The following is a 20,409-nucleotide window of genomic DNA, read 5'->3' as shown; positions in this document are numbered from 1 at the left end:
AGTCGCTCTTGACCACAGACTTCCAAAAACGCGCCTTCCTCACCTCACAAGGCTCTTCATCTATTCTGCACAGTCCACTAACACATTCGCGAACCTTTCGTTCAGAACTGGGTATCGATCTCCACGCCTCCAACTACAAGAATTACAAATCCGCATCTCCGCACCATCAAGACCATCCCGACTCCTTTCTTCCCTCATCAAACCAACATACCCAACAGTTCGTCCAAGAAGTACGTCACACCAGCCAGCACCGCAAAAGTGCTGAAAAGCAGTACAGCGATATTGTTCTTCGCCACCCAACTCGCCACTGTAGGTGGACGGTTCTGCGACACCCCCGCATTTGTTGCTCTTGGAGCTGAGGCTGTTGAGCTACCGCTGGTACTCGAACCAGCGCCGGTGCTGGAGGAAGATACGAGTGGGGCGGTGGTAGGTTGTGCCGAAGAGATGCTGACGCCAGAAGAGCTGGGTTGGAAGATGGTGGCGACTCCGGAGGAAGGAATCGTCTGAGCGTTGACGGAGGAAGTGGCAGTGCGAGATTGCAGCGTCAGGGACATGCAGTTCGGATTGACGGTGAGTGGGCCGATACCGTGAGCGGCGGATTCGCTGCCGAGGATAGAGTGGAGCGAGCAGAGAGCGGCGGATGCAGAGGTGATGAGTGGATCATCGCTGTAGGACTCGACGGGGAGCGAGGCTGGTGGTTGGGAGATAGCTTGGGCGAGGGTGGACGAAAAGAGCCCCAGAAGGAAGATGCTGAGCGAGAGTAGGGCAGAAGCCATGATCGTGTGCTTCATCTTGAGTGTCAATTGCTTCGTGGTGTCCAGGAGCGCGGAGGGATGGTGGCGATGATGGTATGAAGAGTTGAAGAAGATGGAAGGTCGTACAGCGTTACAAGCGCTTCTGAGACGCGACTTTATGCACGGCTCACGTTTAAGCTGTGCGGGTATCAGAGCAGTCTTGACGGCGAGCGGGGTGGCAGTTGCTGTTCGTGTTCGGCAGACTGCTCAGCGAACGGCACGTAGACTTGGACCCTGCGACGGCTCCCGCAGAGAAAAGAATTCAAAGAACAGAAAAATAAATGCGAAAAGGCGACCACAGAATTCTCACTTAAAATGATACAGATCCACTTCTTCCGGTGGAAAGGATGACGCCGGAGCAGGGTCCACCGAAGCTATCTGCGCGCACGACCCTGCGTCTTCTCCCCCCACCCCACATCTTTTTCGCTCGCTCCTAACCATCACACCCCACCCCTCAAATCCAGCCCACCGGCTTCGTCACACATCTCCTTTCACAGCATCACCCCACATCTAAGCCCCTCGACAAAAGCACAAACATGGAACACTGCATCGGAATCCTCATCGAACCACTCGTCGGGCTGTTCACCGTCTGCACAGAGGTGTTCGCCATCTGCATCGACGGATGTCTTCAAACCTGCCGAGAGTCGTGTCGATGCATCAGCTGCTGCAACAACTCTTCCATCTGCAATAGCAGATATGACGACGAAGAAGACGAAGAGGCTCAACCGATCTTACAACAGTCACAGCCGACAGCACAGTCTCAAGCGAGTGTAGACGGTGTCAAGAGGTGGAGCTCCGTAAGCACGCTTCGTGACGACAGCGGTCGGTCCTAGAGCAAGCATGGATGAGGTCATATTGCATTGTTCACAAAGGACAAAGCGATCAAGTTGATGCTAAGAGGGTATCCAAGAGTCGCCGAAGTTCTTCCAAGTACAGCGTCGCCTCTTTCGATTGCGTCGGCTGCTGGAGTTCGGCTAGTCGAGCCGCAGCGGTTTTTCGTATCCTTCCAAGTCGCCGCTCGCCTGGCACGTCACGACGACTGGCGCTCTCCGACTTGCACAGCGACACGAGAGCGTTCGCCGCGCTCACACGGACCTTGTACACCTTAGCATCCAGGTTCGAACACAGCAGGTCCAAAACTCGATCCATCAGCGCTTCATCCAGAAGGGCGGTCAAAACCACGTCCGAACAGAGCGCGCGGTCCAACGCCGAAGCTGCGTTCCATCTCGACTTGGGCGGCTTCGATGTGGTTCCCAGCACTCTGCAAAGCTGTTCGAGGAGCGATCTGCCTAACGAACGACACACCGAGCTCGACGCCAGCGCAGGTTGCAACAACGCCAGCAGATGTCCCGATGCACGACACGCCGACACAGCGACACCTTCGATATCCTTGCCCGCCTCGAGGCAGTATCTCGCTTGTGCGATCCATTCGTGTTCGCCGATGTGCGTCGAAGAGCGGAAGCGTGCCTCAACCAAGTTCGAGAATGTCCACGCTGCTCGCTGGCGTACCAAGGTCGAGTTGTCGTGCAAGGCGCCGGTTTGCTTCGTATCGCCACGGCCCCACAGGATGACATGCAAGGTCTCGGAAATAGCTCGTTGAGGTTGGTCGTCCTGCTTGATGGTGGTGTCAGAGGGCAGCACGAGCAGGCCAAACACGCGCACGGCTGCTGCTCGGATACCCTCGTCGTTGCTTGCACAGCAACGTTCGACGTATTGCAAGATGACACTCGACACAGGGCTGTCCAGTCTGGAATGCCTCGAAAGCGCTCCATAGAGGTCCGGAATCGTCGAAAGAAGGGTGCACAGCTGATCTGACGTCAACCTTGACTCGCTGCATAGACGTTGCCACATCGCGATCACGCGTGAAGGTGCTTGGGAATCGAGCTGTGGTGCAGAAGGTTCTGCCAGATGTTTGACAAGGACGGACCAGGTGGAAAGATGGGCAACTGGGTTATCAGCCGCTTCAAGCAAAGTGAGAACGCGGTTGCACGTCTCGGGCGAGGCGGTTATGCCCTCGCTGATGAGATTGGTCAGGTCCAGGCTCTGAACCTCCGCAAAGGGCGATGTTTGGGATGAAGCAGAGTTCTCTGCTCCGGAGGAAGAGATGGTGCTGTCCATGCGTGTGGCAAAGCCACGCAAGCCCTGTGCTTTGTCTCGAGCCGCAACAGACGTCGGTGATATTGCAGCAATCAGCCTTTTGGCCTCCGCCTGTACCTGCGGATCACTGTGCGAGGCAAAAGGCGTGACAACTGGTCCCAGCACCATAGCGTTGGGCGTGACGAGCTTCGCCTTTGCCGTGCTGCCCACAAACGTACGTGCCAACTGCAGCAATGCCACCGTCAACAATGAAGGGTATCTGGTAAGCCCCACACTTGCTTCTGCTTTAGCAGACGCACGCTGGGCAGTGGCAGCACGCTGCAGCGCGACGACCAGATACGTGCGAATGTTGACGATCCAACTCGCCAACTGCGACGATAGCGATGTGAATGACAATGCACGTTGAGCTCGTTCTTGCGCTATTGAGAGCTGTTGTGATCCTAGTGTGAGGAGCGATCCCAGCGTCTCCATCGCTGCGATACGGACCGAAGTCGATGCATCTTGTGTGATGAGTGTGCAGAGAGAGAAAGAGGCTGTCGAGGTGGAAGAGGACGCGGGGAAGCGTGAGGCGGAAGACGGCGTTGCAGTAGCACTTTGCGGGTTGAGCGGGGCAGGCTGATCGGGTAAAAGCTCGCTCCAACGTGATATGAGAGCTCGAGACTCTCGACGGTTGAGCTCGATAAGACAGTGCAAAGCGTTCTGGCGGATGAGCTTAGTCGTGGCTTCTTGCAGCCGCGACTCGTCTTTCCGGGAGCGCGATGATGCAGTAATCACAGAGGCCGATGAAAAGTCACTCCGCTCGCTTTCGCTCTTGTCGCTCTTGCGATCTGTTTCATCAGCGGAAAGATCCTCCTCGTGACGTCGAAAAGCTGGAGATTCCGAGCTAGCGTCTCCGTCAAGCTTGATGGACGACGACTGTGTGCGTTTAAGTGCGGACGAATTGTTCCAAGAAAAGGCGCCAACCTGCAAGCTCGAGCTTGACCGTGAGATAGAGCCAGTCGCGGGGCGGGATACTCGAGCCCCGGCTGAGAGACATGGAAGGATAATGTCGAACAAGGCGAGCAGGCCTGGAAGCCTAGCAACGCTCTGTGAAGATGATATTGCAGCCCGTCCCTTGTTCGATGAGGCTAGACGGATCAGCGCATGCAGCGTCTTCAGCGCAGCAGCCGTAGCTCGGAGCGACGATATAGAGAGGCTGGCGATATCAAGTGTGGGGCGAGAGGTGGTGGAGAGAGCCCTTGTGCTCTGGATTTTGAGCGTGGTCCTCAGAAAGCCTTCGATTGCTTCCATGAGCTCGCTGACAGCTTCTTGGCTGTGGCCGTCCGTGACTTCCCGAAACGAATCAGACTCGATGCGGGACGAGAGTATCTGGAGAGCAACGCGACGGACGTCATTGGGACTGTTGCGGATCGCGGTGCTTGCAATCGACGAGAGAGTTTGGGGCTCCAGAGCCTCGATGGCTGTGCGGAACGTGTCGAGCGCTTTGCGTCGTTCGTCAGATGAAAGACGAGACTCGCGGAGCTGCGCTAGGACAGCCTCGGGTTCGTGTTGGTACGTCATTGAGAACGCTCAATTCAGTGAGGAGGTATCGACGTTGTGCTTGTCATCTTGGCTATATCCTTGTGGATTGCGCTGCTTCGGGCCTGTGGTGGTTGTGGGAGGTGCTCGTAGGGAAGAAAGTTGGCGAAACTGATGCACGAAATCCAGGGTCCAGTCCGAGAGCGAAGCTCGACTCGGAAATCGGCTTGGCTACTCCACTTCGCTCGAAAAGTCTTGGATCATGACAGTCAAAGCTACTTGCTCTATCGAGTGGCAGGCAACGACCACAACCTGAAGTAGCGATGCTTCGTTTGCAGAGACCACTACTCAGCATCACACGCATATCACAACGGTCATTGCTGAATCAATTGTCTCTCCGCCCGATCACAACCTCGAACCGCGCCATGTCGGCTCCTCCGCTCACAGAGCACAAGTGCGAGCCGTGCACGGCGGCGCTTCCGGCCATGTCGCAAGAAGATGCCAAGCAGATGCTCTCAACACTCACGGGAAAATGGTCGCTATCTGCACAGCCCAAGACGTTGCTCTCCTCGAAGGCCACACATCCCGATGCGCTGCACCGCACGTACAAGTTCAAAGACTTTGTCTCGGCACAAGCGTTTGCAGCCAGTCTCGGAACGCTAGCAGAGGAGGAAGGACATCATCCTGCTATCATGGTCGAGTGGGGTAGAGTGACTGTGTGGTGGTGGAGTCATGCTATCAATGGGGTAAGTCTCACTGACACGTCCAGAAGGTGGAAGGACACAGCATCGGCTGACAGACATTTGCGCGACGTCCCTCCGAACAGCTTCACAAGAACGACTTTGTCATGGCGGCCAAGACAGAAGAGCTCGTACGTCAGGCGGAAGGATACACGCCTCCAAAACAAGCGGCATGAGACCAAATCGTATTGCAATCAGATCACAACGCAACGTCGGGCTATATTACAAGGTCATGAGCGATCCAAATCCTTGAGGTACTTCTTCCAAATCTGTCGGGACCATCCGACCAGCCACGGGCTTTCATCGAGCACTCGTTTGAGTTTAGCGAGGGGCTCGTTTGCCAGCTTCCCTTCCGACTGAGGCGTAGCAGAAAGCGTCAGAACAGTGTGTATCACGCTGAATGCCAGAGCATCAAGCGATGTCGGTTGTTCTGCGTCGAGCAAAAACTGCGAATCGTCTGAGGTTTGAGAAGACAATTGTCCCTTCGTTCGTGCAGCAAGAGCCTGCAGACCAGCAGCTGCGTCTGCAGTCACTTTGTCTTGGTCGACAGATGCGCTGGCAAGTGTAGCACCTGGTGTGTCCCCGCCGCCTCGCGAGTCGAGGTCTGCTGCCGAGAAGGTGGAAGCGGCCGAAGCAGTGGTTGCGCCAATCCAGCCGAGGAAGCCCACCTCCCAGCCAGGGAGGGCTGTTGTCGGCTGAGCCGATGTCGAGGAGTTGCTGGCCGACGACGACGACGACGCTGCTGCGATGGACGCAGACGGGTTGAGTGCCGAGATGCGCCGGAGCTGCTGATCGAAGAACGAATTTTGAAGATGTGCGGAGAGGAGTGAAGAGAGGTAGGGCTGCGAATTTGTCTTGACGTACGCTGCTGATTGAGGCGAAAGTAAAACAGCGAGCAGCACGCCGGCCATGATTCGACCCTGGATGAGGCTCTGCCAGCTCCGTGCTTCTAGCTCGGTCGAGCGGTCCTCCCACGCCGACTTCTGCTTTTCGCCCAGCTCCAATCGAGATGTAGGGTACTCATTATCGATCAAATGCGGAATCTCGACCGCGGAGAGGAGTGACGACGAGCCCCTGCTGCGGAATCGAGGCGGGAGATGGAGGAAAGGCATCGACTTTGCTGGGCCCCAATTGTGCGAGGGGTCGATGAAGCGCACATCGAGCTTGGCCTGACGAAACAGGAACTCCATCTGCCAGCGCAGGGCGATAGGATCGCTACTCGACCAGCCTGACGGCGATGACGGGGTAGCTGCGCCTGAGGGATGTCCGTTATCGTGAAGCGAGGACAGAGAGCCATCGCGATTCAAATGAGGAGCCACATACAGAGTCGGCTTGGCCGGAGGGCTGGTGATGGTCGGTGAGTGCACTTGGGCAGCGGGATATGTGTGAATCGGGAATGTCGAGAAGATGGCTGCGGCCCACCTTGGAACGAGATTAGCTTGTGCGGCTCCGGAAGGTGAAAGTGTCGAGCGAGGCGGTGCGGGAGGAATGTTCTCCAGCTCGGGATAGTCGTGCGCTGTGGTCATTTTGGCTCTGGCCATATGGTGTCGATGCAATGCTATTCCTCTGCAAAAGTCTCGTAAGTGAGCAGAGTGAGGGTGATGAACGTCTGCTGATGAAAGTGTAGAAGAGAAGAAGCTCGTGCATCTTCCTCCTGGTCCTTGCTGGTCCTCCACTTTTACAGTTGCAGGCAGAGTTTGTTGGATCAGGCGGTCACACACTCAGGAGGCGCGCTTTGCGTTCAGCAAGCAGGCTGAGCAAAATCAGCGCAGTGACAACCTTAATTTTGACTTTGCTGGTCTCAGCCAGGACCCTTTGCTTGGAAGCCGAAGTGACTTACTTCTTCGCGCTTGCGCCTCTCCACAAAAGGGGGCGGCTGACGGCTCAGCAACCTTGTGACTCCGGACTTGACGTGCCGATTCGAGGCGTTGGCTTTCTTGTCGGATCCTCCGCCGCTCTTCCTTGCTCTCCAACCACCACCAACATCCGATTGCTTCCACGCCGCTCACGAGGCGTCCAACAGTCGCCGTCACCTTCGCACTCACTTTCAGCGCTCCCCACGCCATCTCTCGTCCCGTCGAGACATGGCTTCGTCCGGACGCGGAGCTAGCATCGATGACCTGCCCACAGAGATCCTGCGCGAGATCGTCGGCCTAGTATGGCTCGACTCCATCCCGAAATCCTCCTTTCGCAACATTGATCCGCACGGGCTTCCCTCTTCATACCCGGATGGTCGCAAGATCTCTTCCACTCAGAATGATACCCGCAAGACGCTCTACAACCTCTGCCTCGTCAACAAAGCCTTCTACCACGAGGCCAGGGTGCTCCTGTTTCGTCGCATCCAGATCACGCTTCCTCACAGCTTCAATCTCCTCTTGAGATCGCTCGGCGCCTCTCACTTGGCGAGTGCCTACGAAAAGTATGCTCTCACCGGCAGCATCAACGCCGATCCTTCCGATCCAGCCTCGTTTGTCAACATGGTCGCAGCCGCAGGGTTTGCGCACGCGCTTGGACACAAGCTCGTCATTGGTGGCACAGCAACTCCCACTCCACCAGCAAGTCGCAACCAAAGCCCAGCTCCATCCAAGCATGCCGCCGCCGTCGCTGCTGTCGCAGAGCGTGCCTCGTCCTTGAGCCGAACCGTGTCGCGCCGAAACTTTGTTCGCATCAACGCGGATCAAGACGGCGAAATCGAGCTCATCTGGACCGAGGATCCCACATCTACGCCGGAGAGCCCGGTCTACCACGTCACTCTTCGAGAAGAACACGACGAAGACGCCAGCACGCTTCACCACTGGGTGCGTCTCGTCGACTTTTCCAACTTCCGCACTCAGGGCATGCGACGCACCATTGGCGAAGGCATGGATCAGCGCTTTGTCACTCCGGCTCGTCTGCTTGCTCTTGTCACCGCTGCTGACGGTCTGGTTGCGTTTGGTGCGAGCGAGACCATGGACTCGGCGCTGTCCAACGACGTGCTCGAGGCGCTCCTCTTTCGTGATGGCGAGTACAGCAAGCCCAGCCGACTTCGTGGGGTTTCCGTCGAACGCAGCAGCGGTCGCTCTAACAAGATGCTCCAGGCGCTCGACCTCTGCGAGTGCGTCTCTTCGCGCTTTCAAGAAGCCATGAAAGAGTTTGTGCAGACGCACCTCAAGAAATTCAGCGGCAGAACTACCAACACAGTGGAAGAGGAGGTCGAGTCAGACGAGGTTGACATGGACGTCGATGGCGAAGACGAAGAACGTGGTCGTGGGCGGAGCGCTTCTGGTAGGCAGCGAAGTAAGAGCGTCAGTCGGTCTGTATCGACGAGACGGCGAGACGGAGACGGTCCCAGTCGCCATCCTGCAAGGCCCACCACCTTTCCATCTTTGAATCGGCTCGGCCTGTCTGGTGTCACTCTGGACAACGATCTCCTCAATCCCTTCGTGACGGCATTCCCCCGACTCACCCACCTCGATCTCTCGAGGACCAAGGTGGATGCTGCACTGCTCAATGCGCTCAGCAGCTCGCACCAGCTCCAGCTCGAGAGCCTCTCTTTGGCATTCTGCAAGCGTATCACCTCGGAGTCTGTCGCAGAGCTGCTCGTAGACGCTTCTTGCACCCAAGGTCTTGTTGAGCTTTCCCTCGCAGGAACGCTTATCTTTCCCACCCCCGTCGAATCGGAAGATCTTCGAGTCATCATCACGCAGGCGCCCTGCTTCCGTTCCGGCAAACTGCGCTATCTCGACATTGGCGGCTGTGCACTCACCGACGAGCTGCTCGGCCTGATTGGTCCTCAGCCCTCTCTGCTCGATCTCGGCCTCTCGCACTGTCCAGACATCAGGCTCGAAGCTGTCAGCAAGCTGTTGCGTGATCGCGCACCCAACGTACAAATTCTCGAGCTCTCGGACTCGTGCACATCTCGCTCCTCCACCGAGGGACTCACCACCAACATCCCCGGCTACGACAGCCACGACTCGAGCGCCATCAATGCGGTACATCTGCAGAGCGTCCTTGTGGGGCCGTGTGCCAAGACGCCGCCCATCCCAATCTCGGTACAGCTCGCTATGATGGGCTTCAAGACCGGCTCAGATCCGCCACCGAGCATGCCGGCGAACGCAAGGGCAGCAACGAATCTGAGAGTGGTTGGACTCAATCAGGCCTCGCTCAGGAGTGTCAGGGGAGGCTTTGGCAGCTGGAAGGTGATTCGAGGAGCTGGAAGGAGAGGCTGGGTGGTTGACATCGCGGCTGGTCCGAACCCGGAAGCTAGCGACGAAGCGTTGATGGAGGATGTCGAAGTCATGCCGAATGTCGGCGTTCCGATGGAGCATAGGGGATCAGGGGACGGCAACGACGGCGGTCGCGAGACGAGCCTGAGGAGGGGCCGATCGGTGAGGTACGACGACGAGGACGACGGCGAGGATCGCGCCTCGCGTTCACTGCTCCGTGTTCCACCCGCATCTCACTCTCCCTCGGCACGGCCGACGATTCCGTCGATCCGAAGAGCTCATTCGGTGGGTGGCGGCTCTGGCTCGAGATCGCGTTCGCGTCACATCGTCGCTGCATCGTACTCGCTCCCCTCGGATGTCAAGCTGGTGCCACGCGATGAAGTGGTGCGGGATCTGCCTTTGGACCATCCGCGTCGCATCGCGCTGCAAAGGTTGGCCGACTGCAACGGTCATGTGACGGGCGATATTGGGTGGCACAGTCGGAAGATGGAGGTGTTGCTCGGATTCGGCTTTCTGGGACGGGAGTCTGGGTTGTACGCTTTGCCGTCGTTTCAAGTTTGATGCGGTGAGGGGGTCGGACGACAGGGAGAGAGAAAAGCAATGGGTATCTATTCGCAATTTGTACTATACATCAAAGCAACTAGTTCGAGCAATCGCCAGGATCGCTTCTTCTGATCATCCCGACCCCGCCAGATGCGACGGCAGTTTCAGTGCGAGACGAACGAGATCCAATCCGCCCTCTGTCAACTGATTATGACCGCCGAATTTGGTCTCTACGAGTGTCACTGTTTGCGCTGGCTTTTTGGCGTTGGGCTTGAACCGCTGAACGTGTGCGTAGTCTGTGACGTTTCTCGATTGGATCGATACGTTGTTGGATGTGGCATCGAGCATGGTTTTGAAGAGTGTTCGGGAGTGGGATATGGGGATTACGGGATCATCGTGTGCGTGAAGGAGGACGATGGAGGTTTGTCGGTTCGAAGTGGATGAGGATGAAGTGAGTTTTGGTAAGGTGTAGAGAGTGTTGAGGTGAGTTTTGAGGAAGGCGTCGAGGATGTTTTCGTTGAAAGGGATCAGGGAGATTGGTTTGAGGAGAGGAAGGATTCCGCCTAACCGGAAGTCTTTGACGAGTGCTTTGAGAGATGTGTACGGTGCCATGAGTACGAGACTGTCCAAAGGTGTTGATTGCTGCTCGAGCTTTGCAGCTAGAAGTGCACCGATTCCCGTTCCTAGACTCTGTCCAAAGACCGTGATCTTCTGTTTCGATGAACCCTGTTGTTGACGGATCCATCGGTAGGCTGTCTCGGCATCTTCAACGAGACCTTGTTCGCTGGGTGTACCAGTGCTATCACCGAACCCGCGGTAGTCAATCGCGACGACATTTGCGTCTATTCGACTGGTGAGCGATTGGTACGCGGCGATGCGAAACGGTGCTGCTCGATTCATCGAGTTTCCATGCAGGTAGATGATGGTCGGGTGAAGTTGCATCGATCGTTGATACACGTCATCGTCCCACTCGAAATCAGGAGAGGAACTCAAACGCTGTTGGTAGTACAGCTCGGGCAGAACGTGCCATGCTCCAATCGTCTCGCCGTCCGAGGTGGTGAGTGAAAGAGGTCGAGTTTTGAACGGTGCAAGACCGTACTTTTCGGGTTTGTGATAGGAAGGAAAGAAGGGGAATTGGATCGAGTGGAGAAAGATAAAGTTTCGTTGGAAAAGAGGGGTGAGGAGGGCGAGGAAGAAGGTGAGGTAGACCGTGGCTAGGCCGATGGGTAGGTAGAGGCTGGTGCGCAAGAGGAAGTTGGTGGCAGAGGGGGGAGGCGCCGGGATGCGAGGAGGTTGCTTCGGAGCCATCTTGGAAGCGTGTGTGGAGAGAAGGCTTGACGGACGGGGAGGTCCTACCGATGTGATGGGATCATGATGCAAGAAGCGATTGAATGGTAAGAGCAGGAGGAAGCAAGTGTGATGTGACAGGGAGGACAGGATGGCCGAAGAGCATGTCCACGTTCTCGCTTCCAAAACCGCCCGCACAGGGTGGAGGTCTGATCGCGCTTTTCAAGTGCTGCCGATATCCGGACTTCTGTTCCTCACCATCACACTGTATGACACCACGCAACTCATTGAATTCAGACGCACGCATACTTGTCATTGTCCCTGCACCTAGTGTACCTGGTAGCCGATAGAGTATCTTCACAGCTTCGCCCCTTGAGCAGCCTGCTTAGCAGCTCTCTCAGCCCTGATCTTTCTCTGGGCTAGAATCGCCCGACCCGCATTGCTTGCGTTGTTTCTCCCAATCTCTTTGTTGATCCAATCACCCAGATCTACGAGCTTGTCAAGATCTGTGCCCGTCTCATACCCCTCACCATGCAATGCAAACACGACGCTTTCTGTATCGATGTTTCCCGTGGCTCCCGGCGAATACGGACATCCACCCAGACCTCCCACTGCCGAGTCAACTGTTCTGACACCCAATTTGACCATGTGGAGTACATTTGCCAGCCCTGTGTTCATCGTGTCATGACAGTGAGCTGCGAAGTATTCCGGCGAAACATTGGTGTGTTTCAGACTCGAATTGAGTGCATGCTCCATGACGGAGGGAGTCCCAGCACCGATGGTATCGCCCAGGGAGATTTCATAACAGCCCATGTCCAAGAGTGCTTTCGAGACTCGACCAACGGCTTCTGGGTCGACTTTGCCTTCGTAGGGGCATCCAGCGACTACGCTGATGTAGCCTCGTACCTTGAGGCCTGAAGCGATGGCGCGCGAAGTGACTTCGGACAGTCGGTCGAGCGATTCAGCGATCGTGCAGTTGGTGTTGGCCTTGCAAAAGGATTCGGAGGCGGCGGTGAAGATGGCGATCTCGTCTGTAGGCGGTGTACCTTTGCTTCCGTCTTTGTATTTGGAGAGGAGCTTTTGCAGACCTTCGAGTCCGCGCATGTTGGGCACCAAGACAGGGTAGGATATCGATGGGTGGATGGGCATGCCAGCTACCACTTGCGGCGTGTCGCCCATCTGAGGAACCCATTTGGGCGAAACAAAGGATCCAGCTTCGATCACGGGGACACCGGTCTCGGTAAGACGACGAATGAGCTCGATCTTGGTCGCGGTAGGGACGATGATCTTTTCGTTCTGCAAACCGTCTCGAGGTGAGACTTCGACAATCTTGACAAAGTTGGGATTTTTGACGGCAGTTGCAAGCGTTCGTTTTGAGATGTTTGCGCCGAGCAGCGCTGATCTTGCGAGCGGTTGCAGCATCATGGCGTGACCCTCCGAGAAGGTGGATTTGCTGAGACGATGTGATGGTCGAGAAGGGAGAGAGGGCTGCAGTGGAAACTGGAATGCAAGGACGAGCATCGGCGAGACCGAGTCGACCGTCGGCTGTGAGTCTGGTTGCGAGCTTAATTGCGGGGTTGTCTGGCAAGGCGTGGGGAAAGCGTCAAAAGTCGCGAAGCGGAAGCGGGAATTGTGCGGTTTTTAGCCCGACACGTCCGGCTCATCCGAAACTGCTACCTCGCTCTCTCCGATCGTTGGCACAATCTCCGTAGGCGTTGACGGGTCACACAATCTGCGGGGATCAGTCGTGTATCAAACTATGACTGAATGGTAAGGGTATCCATTGGCAAGACATGCCTGATCGAAGAGTGATAGTAAGAAACAAGAGGTGACCAGAATTTGCTCGGGATATGAGCAACGAAGAAATACAAGTACAGTTCCGAGCGAACAAAGAGAGAGAGTAACAGAATACAAAAAAATGCAAAAGACGATCAGGGGATGGCGACAATAATGACCACAGCTACAACAGTGGCGATCGTATTGAGCGCCATGATGCGAAGCGCCTTCATCTGCTGTGCGCGACGTACGCGAGCGTCGAGCACCTTTTCGGTCCCTATAGCGAAACCAGTGCCACGTTGGATGGTCCTCCAAACACGCTCCTTGAAGCTGGCATTGGGCGACTCGTCGTACGCACGTTTAGAAGCTGATGAGATGTTGGGCAAAGGGCTCACCAAGGTGGTGCCGGTGGCGGCCGACAAGTGCGACCTGCGCGTGCTTGGAAGGGAGAACAGCAGTGCCCTGGACGAGATCGGCCCACGGGAGCTCACTGCCGACCGCGCCGACCACGGGGCAATGTCGCGTCCATCAAGCTCAGCTGGGGGTATCGCGATCGGTTCCGGGATCTTGGGCAAGGTAACGCCTTCCTTTTCGCCGTCGCTGACACCGAATCGCTCGCCAGCGTGCGGAGTCATCTCGGCACCGTCGAGGTGCGTTTGCATGCGGCTACTCGACTTGAGCGGCAGCAAGACGTGTGCAAGCGACTTGCGTCGATCGGCCGCCGGAGGCGAACCGTGGGCAGAGCCTCCACTCGTACTGCGCCCCGCACTGGCCTCGTGAAGCCCCGGTGAGGTGACTCGTGCCGCGAGTTCGGGATCGAAAAGCAGTGCGTCACGCGTCAATACTGGTGTGTCAACGCGGTCGTCTGTCAGCTCGTGTCCCGATTTGCTGGTGATGCCAATCGAAAAGTTGAGCAGGGGAACGCGCTTCTGCCTCATCAGAGCGGATGCAGGGATGCTTCCGCCATTGGCTGAGGAGACTGCATCGGTTTGACGCAGGTCGTTGAGCGAGGGCCGGGCACGATCCATGCTTGGTCTGGCAGAGTTTGCCGCGCTCAAATCCGCGACAGAGAGCAGGGCCGCGGTGCGACCGGCGGACTCCGGAGTACCGGGCAACGCGGCCTGCTTTCTTGGCGTATGTAGGACGATGGCTGCTGGCGCAGTGAGAGCGGCGTCCTTCTCCATATAGGCCTGCAATGCGATCGCGTTGGAAGTATCTGCGAACGATTGATCGAACGAGGCTTTTGCAGAAATGGGCAAGTCGGCCGCGACCTCGGACCTCGAACGAGCGCGTCCTTCTTCGGCCGCACGTGCGCTGCGGCCACCTCGAACATCGGAGGTGGCTCGTTGCCTCCCGTGCTTGTCCTTCTTTGGTCCGGCGATGCCCGTCAGGATATTGGCAATTTCGGGCGCCATCCAAGGATTGGCCTCCAGCTCGGCATCCCTGTCCCTCTCGTCCGCAGCAGCTTGGAGCTCGGCAAGGTCGAACCCGACGACGTCTTCACCAGAGATGCGCGACCGGATCTCCTCGCGTTCGCGTTCCTCCTCTTCATCGGGTTCGCGGTTGCCGCGCAACGTGAGCCAGACACACAGCCCAGTAAAGTAAGCGAGTATGTATCCGAGACCTGCACACCAGAGTGGAGCGGTCAAGAGTCGCCACCATCGCGAGATCTCGCCAGTGCCACGATTGGCGCGTGGTGCGAGCGGCGAGGGCGTGACGATGAGTAGAATGCTGAATGTGAGCGCGATGACTGTGCAAACAATGCCGATCAAGAGACGGCCCCGTTTGGTGTTGGGGCTCAGGTTGCGCGAAACCGAGATGAAAAAGAAGGGTACAACGTGCTGCGACATGTAGGCGTACACGGCCTCTGCAATGGGTGCAAGCACATCGGGATGCGTCGAAAAGTCGCACTCTGCCAGGGCCAGCTGTAGTTGGCCCTCGGAGATGAGACCTACGTCGACCATCCAGCGGAGACGGGGCAACTTGTCGTTCTTAGATGAGCCGAGCATCTGGTGAAGTGGCGAGTCGGGTGCGTCATGCTTGGTGTCGGAGGATGAGTTGGAAGCTCGCTTCTTCAAAGGTCTGCGGGTGCTCGGCAGGATGCAGGCACGTCGCGAGCAGAGATAGCGATGGACGAGACGATCGAACTCGACACGCAGCGGCTGCGATTCGGGCTTGAGACCTAGATCAGCAGGTCGTAGTCGAGCAAGCACCTCTCGCGAGACCTCCTCAGGGATGTCGGACAAGTCGTCCGCGTCGTGAGGCCCTTGACGCAAAACGTCGGCTGCGGTGAGATCGGAAGATGCGCGTGGCTTGGCAGCGCGGCGGACATATGCGCGCACGGCGGCCTTGCAGGTAGCCGGGTCGGGACTCTTGAGGCGATCTGCGCGCGGCTGATCCCTGAACTTGGTGAGGTAGCGCTCGTACGCTACCAGAAAGTCGAGAGCGTCCACCTCGTCGTAGTGAAGACGTTGCGCCGCTTGCTTTGCTGGCTTCTCCTTGGCGAACTGGGGTGAGGAAGGCGAGGAGGCGGTAGAAGATGTGGGCATGTCGAGGTTGAGGTCGAAGTCGTCAAGAGCCGAGCTCTGCATGTCGGAAGCTGGGTAGTAGGAAGGCAGACGCTTCTGAGGCTGGCGCTGAAAGTGAAGGAAGGTACGCAGATCCAAGAGACTGATCGGGCGGCAGCTTCGACCGTGGATGATGTCGATCAGGCTGACACCGAGGCTGCTCTTTTGCTCCGCCTTTGCAAGGTCCTGGATTCGAGAGTTTGACGATGCTTTCGTGTTACCTTGCGTGTTACCTTGAAGCAGAAGAGCGGGGGTGCGTAGTGAGGGGCCGGAAGTGTGAGTTGCTCGACGGCTGTACTCGCAGCATTGCGCACCGTAGCCACAGCTGGGCCCTCCGCAGCTCTGCAGTGGCGAAGGGACGAGGGCGCATTGGTCTTGTTCGGGAGCACACTCGACGCATTCGCCGCGCATGAAGTTGCTCTTGTTAGGCCCGGCGATGGTGTCCCATTCGTCGGGTTGGATCCAGCCAAAGATGTCCTCATCACGGTTGTCAGCGTAGACGTCGTGCGCTGTGGCCGAGCGCCAGCGACTGCCAGATTGATTGGCGTTTGTGGCGACGCCTGGTGCCGGAGCAGGTGATGATGATGCCTCCATCATGTAAGATTGTGGTATGCAATGATGTGATGACGGATGCGAGTCCAGCTGCAGGAGCAGTGGTGTGATAGACAGGGTCGATGGATGAGCTTAGACGTCGAGCATGCTGGCTGTGCGGGTCCAAAGGCAGTGAAGAGTGGCGCTGAACGACGCAGTGATTGTGTGATGGGAGTCAGTGAGTGATGGCGACGCTGCAAATGCCGATCTCGTGCTAAGTGGTGAAAGATCGTGGGGGTCTGAAAGAGTGACGAAGACGAAGCGACGTCCAACGAAAAGGAGCAGATGAGCAGAGATAGCAGGTCGTTGGATGGTGGATGACGGTGAGGTGGATGGGGATGCTGAGGACGATGATGTGAATGGCAGGTGACTTTTTCGGTACAGACGAGGCTTGGACCGCAAGCGAGGCAGGCGAGGAGGATTGAGGAGCGCTGTTGGACTGGATGCAGAGACAGTTGCTGCGTCGAATGCCAAACGGAGCTACAGTCAACCGTTCTCTTTGGTTCGGAAAGTGAATGTCGGAAATCAGGCGAGTTGAGAAGAGCAAGGGAGATGCCAGGATGTTGATGCGGATCAAGGGATGAGGGTTGCTGCGGATCGTAAATGGGAGCGGAGTGGCGGGCTGAGATGACGACCACCCTGTTCGTCTGAGCAGCGGGGTTCGAGGGCAATGTGCACAAAGATACCGTAGAGCCAGCCGGCCACGAAGGACACTGACACGGGAGCAGTGGCGAGTAGGCTTAGGCGGAGATGAGCTGCGAAACAAAGGAAGCTGCAGAGGAACCCTTGCGTGTTTCGCTGCAGTCCATCCGCGTGGCCTTCTCGGCAAGGACAGCTTCCTACCGTGGCGGATGGGGCAAAAGCTCTGTTATTTTTTTTCTCTCATGGTTGAGGCAAGAATTTTGGCCCAAGGTCGGTCACGCATCGATCAACAACAGCGGAACTGGGCTCTAGTGCCCCGGCAAAGGTCCGCATTTGCTGAAAATCAGGGTGGAAATAATTCATCCTCCAGGCGTGCCATCCGAGGAGAGGGAAAACGACGAAAGTGCGCGGACCTGGAATCTGGACCGTTCGGAGTTCGAAAAGCTGCTAGGTCTCTAGTGAAATGCAGTTCCGTAGGCGACAGAAATTGCCTCGACAGACGGAAGCGGGAACTGGAAGTGCAAGATTTGTGCTTGAGCACCTCTTAGAGGTCGAGGTCGAGCACAACCATCGAGGATTTGCAAGCACGGGAGCCGATCAGTGCAAGGCTCGGTGTATACACTGTCAGTACCCACGCAACCAAGCAAGGAGGCGCGCATCCATGAAAAGAGACCTGCGCCCCGGGCCTTGCTGATTTGTGCGAATTCATTTTGCCACCCCGAAATCTCTCGGCAGAATCAGGCTGGCTTGCAGCCTAAGATGCGAGATCTCGACCGAGTGGCCCCAAGCGAGCCGCCACGCGACAGTGAGGATGTCTCTGAATAATTCCTTCAAGACGGGACAAAATGGGAATCAGCGCAGGAACGAAGAGCCACATTTCGCGTTTCTTTGCCTTCGAACGGTTCTACGCGTGGGAGAAAAGCAAAATCCCGCATGCTGGCGATTTCCACAGCTCCAAATTTAGCAACTGTACACTTTGCTTAGTCTCGTGTTCCTGCCCCCTCACCCGCTAAGAATCGATCGCGATGCAGAACTAGCAGAGACGTGCAGGACCTTCCGCAAGTCATCTGCGGACATGGGCAGTTGCCGGAAAATGTCCTTTTTGCCTCTCGAGTCCACACAGTCTGTCTGCTGCCTGCCTGGCGAAGACCCTCAAGCATGTCGTTTTCTTGTTCCCATACTTCTCGTTCATAAGCAGACTCAGCGCAGCGTGTGGGTAGTATCATTCGTGCCAACAGCACGCAGAAAGGCTTATTGGTCACATGATATGCTTTCGATGCAATTGGGTGAGCTGGATGAGAGGACATGATCAGCGGGGTCGAAAGGCTGGCCTGACCGTAGAACTTCATCAGGATGCAAAGCATGTCTCACTTGGACTGTTTTTAGGCATCACCTGCAGCGGCATTGAGAGGACGAGCGTGACCCCGACAATGCTTGCCGTTTGAGCGCGGCGTACAACAACCGGCTCCCTCGTCTGTTGTACTGAGCACTGTATGTCCGTTCTGGCAGGGCAACGCGAGTCTTCGACGCCGCCAGGGTCTTCGGCGATGCAAACATCTCGAAAGAAGGTTCGGGACCAACGTCGACCCGTTCCCTGCTACAATGGCCTGATTTCGCGACGCTGCTACGTCAATCGGACTGGCTGTCAACGGCGTCCGCTGCAACCCTGTCCACACCACCTTTTTTCCGCATCCCAGCCGCAGGGTTGTGAAAGCTGTTCTTCCGCTGCACGTCGCTCCCCATGTTGTCCCGACACGAACACCCGAGGGTGCAGTGACAAGCAGCAGCCGCTGTCAAACGCCGTTGGTAGAGGGTTCGCGACCCATGAGAAAAGCCGCCTCGCTTGTCTGTCAAGGGACGCCAAACGTGCCCGCAGTTGAGACGCCATCCCGCTGGTCGGTCGGTGGACGAATTGTTCCAAGGTAAGGAGGGAGCTTTGCTCAGGAGCCGCGGTGGAATTCCCGTTGTCGTCCTCAAGCCACTGTTGCCGAGTGCGAAGGCGATCCTCGTGCAACAGACGAAGCCCGATCGATCTGTTCGCATCGAGCTGATCGATCGATGCTCGCTGGTCGCTTGTCGCTTCACCAACGACACGATTCGTTGAAGTTGTAGATACAGCATTCAGTATCCTCTCGATGCTCTCTGTCCATCTTTGCTTTCAACTCTGTTCTTGACCGCCACTGGCCGACCTCGCCAAAGCAAGTTTCTGGTTACTGCCAAGAAGATTCTAATGGGAGGTTGAGGACGAGACTGCTGCTGTTGGGGTGTACCATTCGAATTATGATTCGCCCTGATGGCCTTCTCATGCTCAAGCTCCCAGGCCCCTTGAGTGGATGTCACCAGACAGTTCGCCAGGTTGCAACGGTCGGAGCGAGGTCGTCTGTGATCACGATGCGAAAGTCGAGCTGCGTTCTGTGATGCGAAGGCTCAGAAGCAGAAAAAAAGGGTCCATTCTCGGCATGGCCGCCGGCACAAACTGCAGAAGCTGCGAAAGCAGAGTCGCTTGCAGATCGGCGAGCCACAAAATTGCCTGATTCTGTTGGTTGGGTGCTTCTCCACAAGTGGATGACGTGCATGGACCCGCTACGCTTCTTAAAGGTCCCCTCGCCGAGAGCATCTTGTGTTCCTTCTCTCGACTCCACCACATCCCTCTGATCAACCGACATCAACTTGTGGCAGAAGACACAGCAACAATGGCAGATGCGTCCACGCAGAACGGCAGCGCTGCCTATGCGCCCTTCACTGCCCTCGAAACGCCCTTCTCATCGATCCCTGCCGCCGGAACACCCGAATACGCCGAGTTTCTGGCACACTACGTCTCGGCCACCTTTGCTTTCGTTCGAGCTACGCCCGAATGGAAAAAGACCAAGCACTTCACCACGGATATCGGCGGCTCCGTTCAGTGCAAGCTCCTACCAAGCCAAGTTTCACAGATTGCTAAGAAGGGATGGCATCTGCGCGAGTCGCAGCACGGCGCTGAGAGCGGGTTGACCTACGAGGATTTCCAACGTTACCTTAGATTTGGACACTCGACGAACGAAAAGCTGTACATCGAGGATATTCAGATGACCGAGTGCGTGGCAAAGGTCAAGGAGGATGAGACCGAGATTTGGCACAACACCTACAAATTGCCCATCGTGACGGCGGATAGAGACTTTGTCGAGATGCTGCTCAGTATCGACTTGCCACCAAACAAAGAGCCGTTTTCGGAACAGCACGAAACGCAGACGTTACAGTGGATTCGCGATCCGCAGCGTAACATCACTCCTCCTGCATCTTCCGATGCACAGCCAGCCTACCGATCCTTCCTGGTGATCCAATTCCCCATCGAACACCCAGACGTACCTCAAAAGGCACCCAAAGTGCGCGGCGTGTACGCCAGCTTCGAGGCTGTCTACGAAGGTCCTTCATCAACAAGCAGCACGGATGCGGAATCTCAAGCCGCCGCCGTGGTCAACTGGAAAATGGCCGTCCAGTCAGACTCGAGAGGACGCATCCCAACCATGATGCAGGAAATGGCCATGCCGGGTGAAATCGCCCACGACGTGCCTGCCTTCATCGGCTGGGCAAAAGACTACAAGGTCTCACATTCCGCCGACGGCTCATAAAGGTTCCCAGCCCAGCATGTGCTTCTTTCGTGCTTATGCTA

The 20,409-nt window shown here is 56.7% G+C and overlaps 10 protein-coding genes across 10 annotated transcripts; 3 read left to right on the top strand and 7 right to left on the bottom strand.

Moving 5' to 3' along the window:
• Positions 1 to 552: 552 nt before the first annotated feature.
• PHSY_000115 (hypothetical protein) lies at positions 553 to 1,627 on the top strand (the record flags this gene model as incomplete). The annotated part of the gene is made up of 2 exons (XM_012330758.1): positions 553 to 570; positions 1,292 to 1,627. The coding sequence occupies 2 exons, from the start codon at positions 553 to 555 to the stop codon at positions 1,625 to 1,627; spliced, it is 354 nt and encodes a 117-aa protein (XP_012186148.1).
• A 49-nt stretch (positions 1,628 to 1,676) lies between these two features.
• PHSY_000114 (hypothetical protein) lies at positions 1,677 to 4,451 on the bottom strand (the record flags this gene model as incomplete). The annotated part of the gene is made up of 1 exon (XM_012330757.1): positions 1,677 to 4,451. The coding sequence occupies one exon, from the start codon at positions 4,449 to 4,451 to the stop codon at positions 1,677 to 1,679; it is 2,775 nt and encodes a 924-aa protein (XP_012186147.1).
• Positions 4,452 to 5,379: 928 nt separating this feature from the next.
• On the bottom strand, positions 5,380 to 6,339 carry PHSY_000113 (hypothetical protein; the record flags this gene model as incomplete). The annotated part of the gene is made up of 1 exon (XM_012330756.1): positions 5,380 to 6,339. The coding sequence occupies one exon, from the start codon at positions 6,337 to 6,339 to the stop codon at positions 5,380 to 5,382; it is 960 nt and encodes a 319-aa protein (XP_012186146.1).
• An 894-nt stretch (positions 6,340 to 7,233) lies between these two features.
• Positions 7,234 to 9,915, top strand: PHSY_000112 (hypothetical protein; the record flags this gene model as incomplete). Its single annotated transcript, XM_012330755.1, has 1 exon — positions 7,234 to 9,915. One exon carries the CDS (start codon positions 7,234 to 7,236, stop codon positions 9,913 to 9,915), a length of 2,682 nt encoding a protein of 893 aa, XP_012186145.1.
• A 114-nt stretch (positions 9,916 to 10,029) lies between these two features.
• On the bottom strand, positions 10,030 to 11,205 carry PHSY_000111 (hypothetical protein; the record flags this gene model as incomplete). The annotated part of the gene is made up of 1 exon (XM_012330754.1): positions 10,030 to 11,205. The coding sequence occupies one exon, from the start codon at positions 11,203 to 11,205 to the stop codon at positions 10,030 to 10,032; it is 1,176 nt and encodes a 391-aa protein (XP_012186144.1).
• Positions 11,206 to 11,541: 336 nt separating this feature from the next.
• On the bottom strand, positions 11,542 to 12,705 carry PHSY_000110 (hydroxymethylglutaryl-CoA lyase; the record flags this gene model as incomplete). Its single annotated transcript, XM_012330753.1, has 1 exon — positions 11,542 to 12,705. One exon carries the CDS (start codon positions 12,703 to 12,705, stop codon positions 11,542 to 11,544), a length of 1,164 nt encoding a protein of 387 aa, XP_012186143.1.
• Positions 12,706 to 13,115: 410 nt separating this feature from the next.
• On the bottom strand, positions 13,116 to 16,124 carry PHSY_000109 (inorganic pyrophosphatase-like protein; the record flags this gene model as incomplete). The annotated part of the gene is made up of 1 exon (XM_012330752.1): positions 13,116 to 16,124. The coding sequence occupies one exon, from the start codon at positions 16,122 to 16,124 to the stop codon at positions 13,116 to 13,118; it is 3,009 nt and encodes a 1,002-aa protein (XP_012186142.1).
• Positions 16,125 to 16,332: 208 nt separating this feature from the next.
• On the bottom strand, positions 16,333 to 18,317 carry PHSY_000108 (hypothetical protein; the record flags this gene model as incomplete). The annotated part of the gene is made up of 2 exons (XM_012330751.1): positions 16,333 to 16,873; positions 18,154 to 18,317. The coding sequence occupies 2 exons, from the start codon at positions 18,315 to 18,317 to the stop codon at positions 16,333 to 16,335; spliced, it is 705 nt and encodes a 234-aa protein (XP_012186141.1).
• A 72-nt stretch (positions 18,318 to 18,389) lies between these two features.
• PHSY_000107 (hypothetical protein) lies at positions 18,390 to 18,881 on the bottom strand (the record flags this gene model as incomplete). The annotated part of the gene is made up of 1 exon (XM_012330750.1): positions 18,390 to 18,881. The coding sequence occupies one exon, from the start codon at positions 18,879 to 18,881 to the stop codon at positions 18,390 to 18,392; it is 492 nt and encodes a 163-aa protein (XP_012186140.1).
• Positions 18,882 to 19,453: 572 nt separating this feature from the next.
• PHSY_000106 (hypothetical protein) lies at positions 19,454 to 20,368 on the top strand (the record flags this gene model as incomplete). Its single annotated transcript, XM_012330749.1, has 1 exon — positions 19,454 to 20,368. One exon carries the CDS (start codon positions 19,454 to 19,456, stop codon positions 20,366 to 20,368), a length of 915 nt encoding a protein of 304 aa, XP_012186139.1.
• Positions 20,369 to 20,409: the final 41 nt, after the last annotated feature.

The sequence above is a fragment of the Pseudozyma hubeiensis genome, assembly GCF_000403515.1.
Source record: "Pseudozyma hubeiensis SY62 DNA, scaffold: PHS4, whole genome shotgun sequence".
NCBI lineage: Eukaryota > Fungi > Basidiomycota > Ustilaginomycetes > Ustilaginales > Ustilaginaceae > Pseudozyma > Pseudozyma hubeiensis.
The sequence above is the reverse complement of the archived record's forward strand: the minus strand, read 5'-3'. Positions and strand labels throughout refer to the sequence as shown.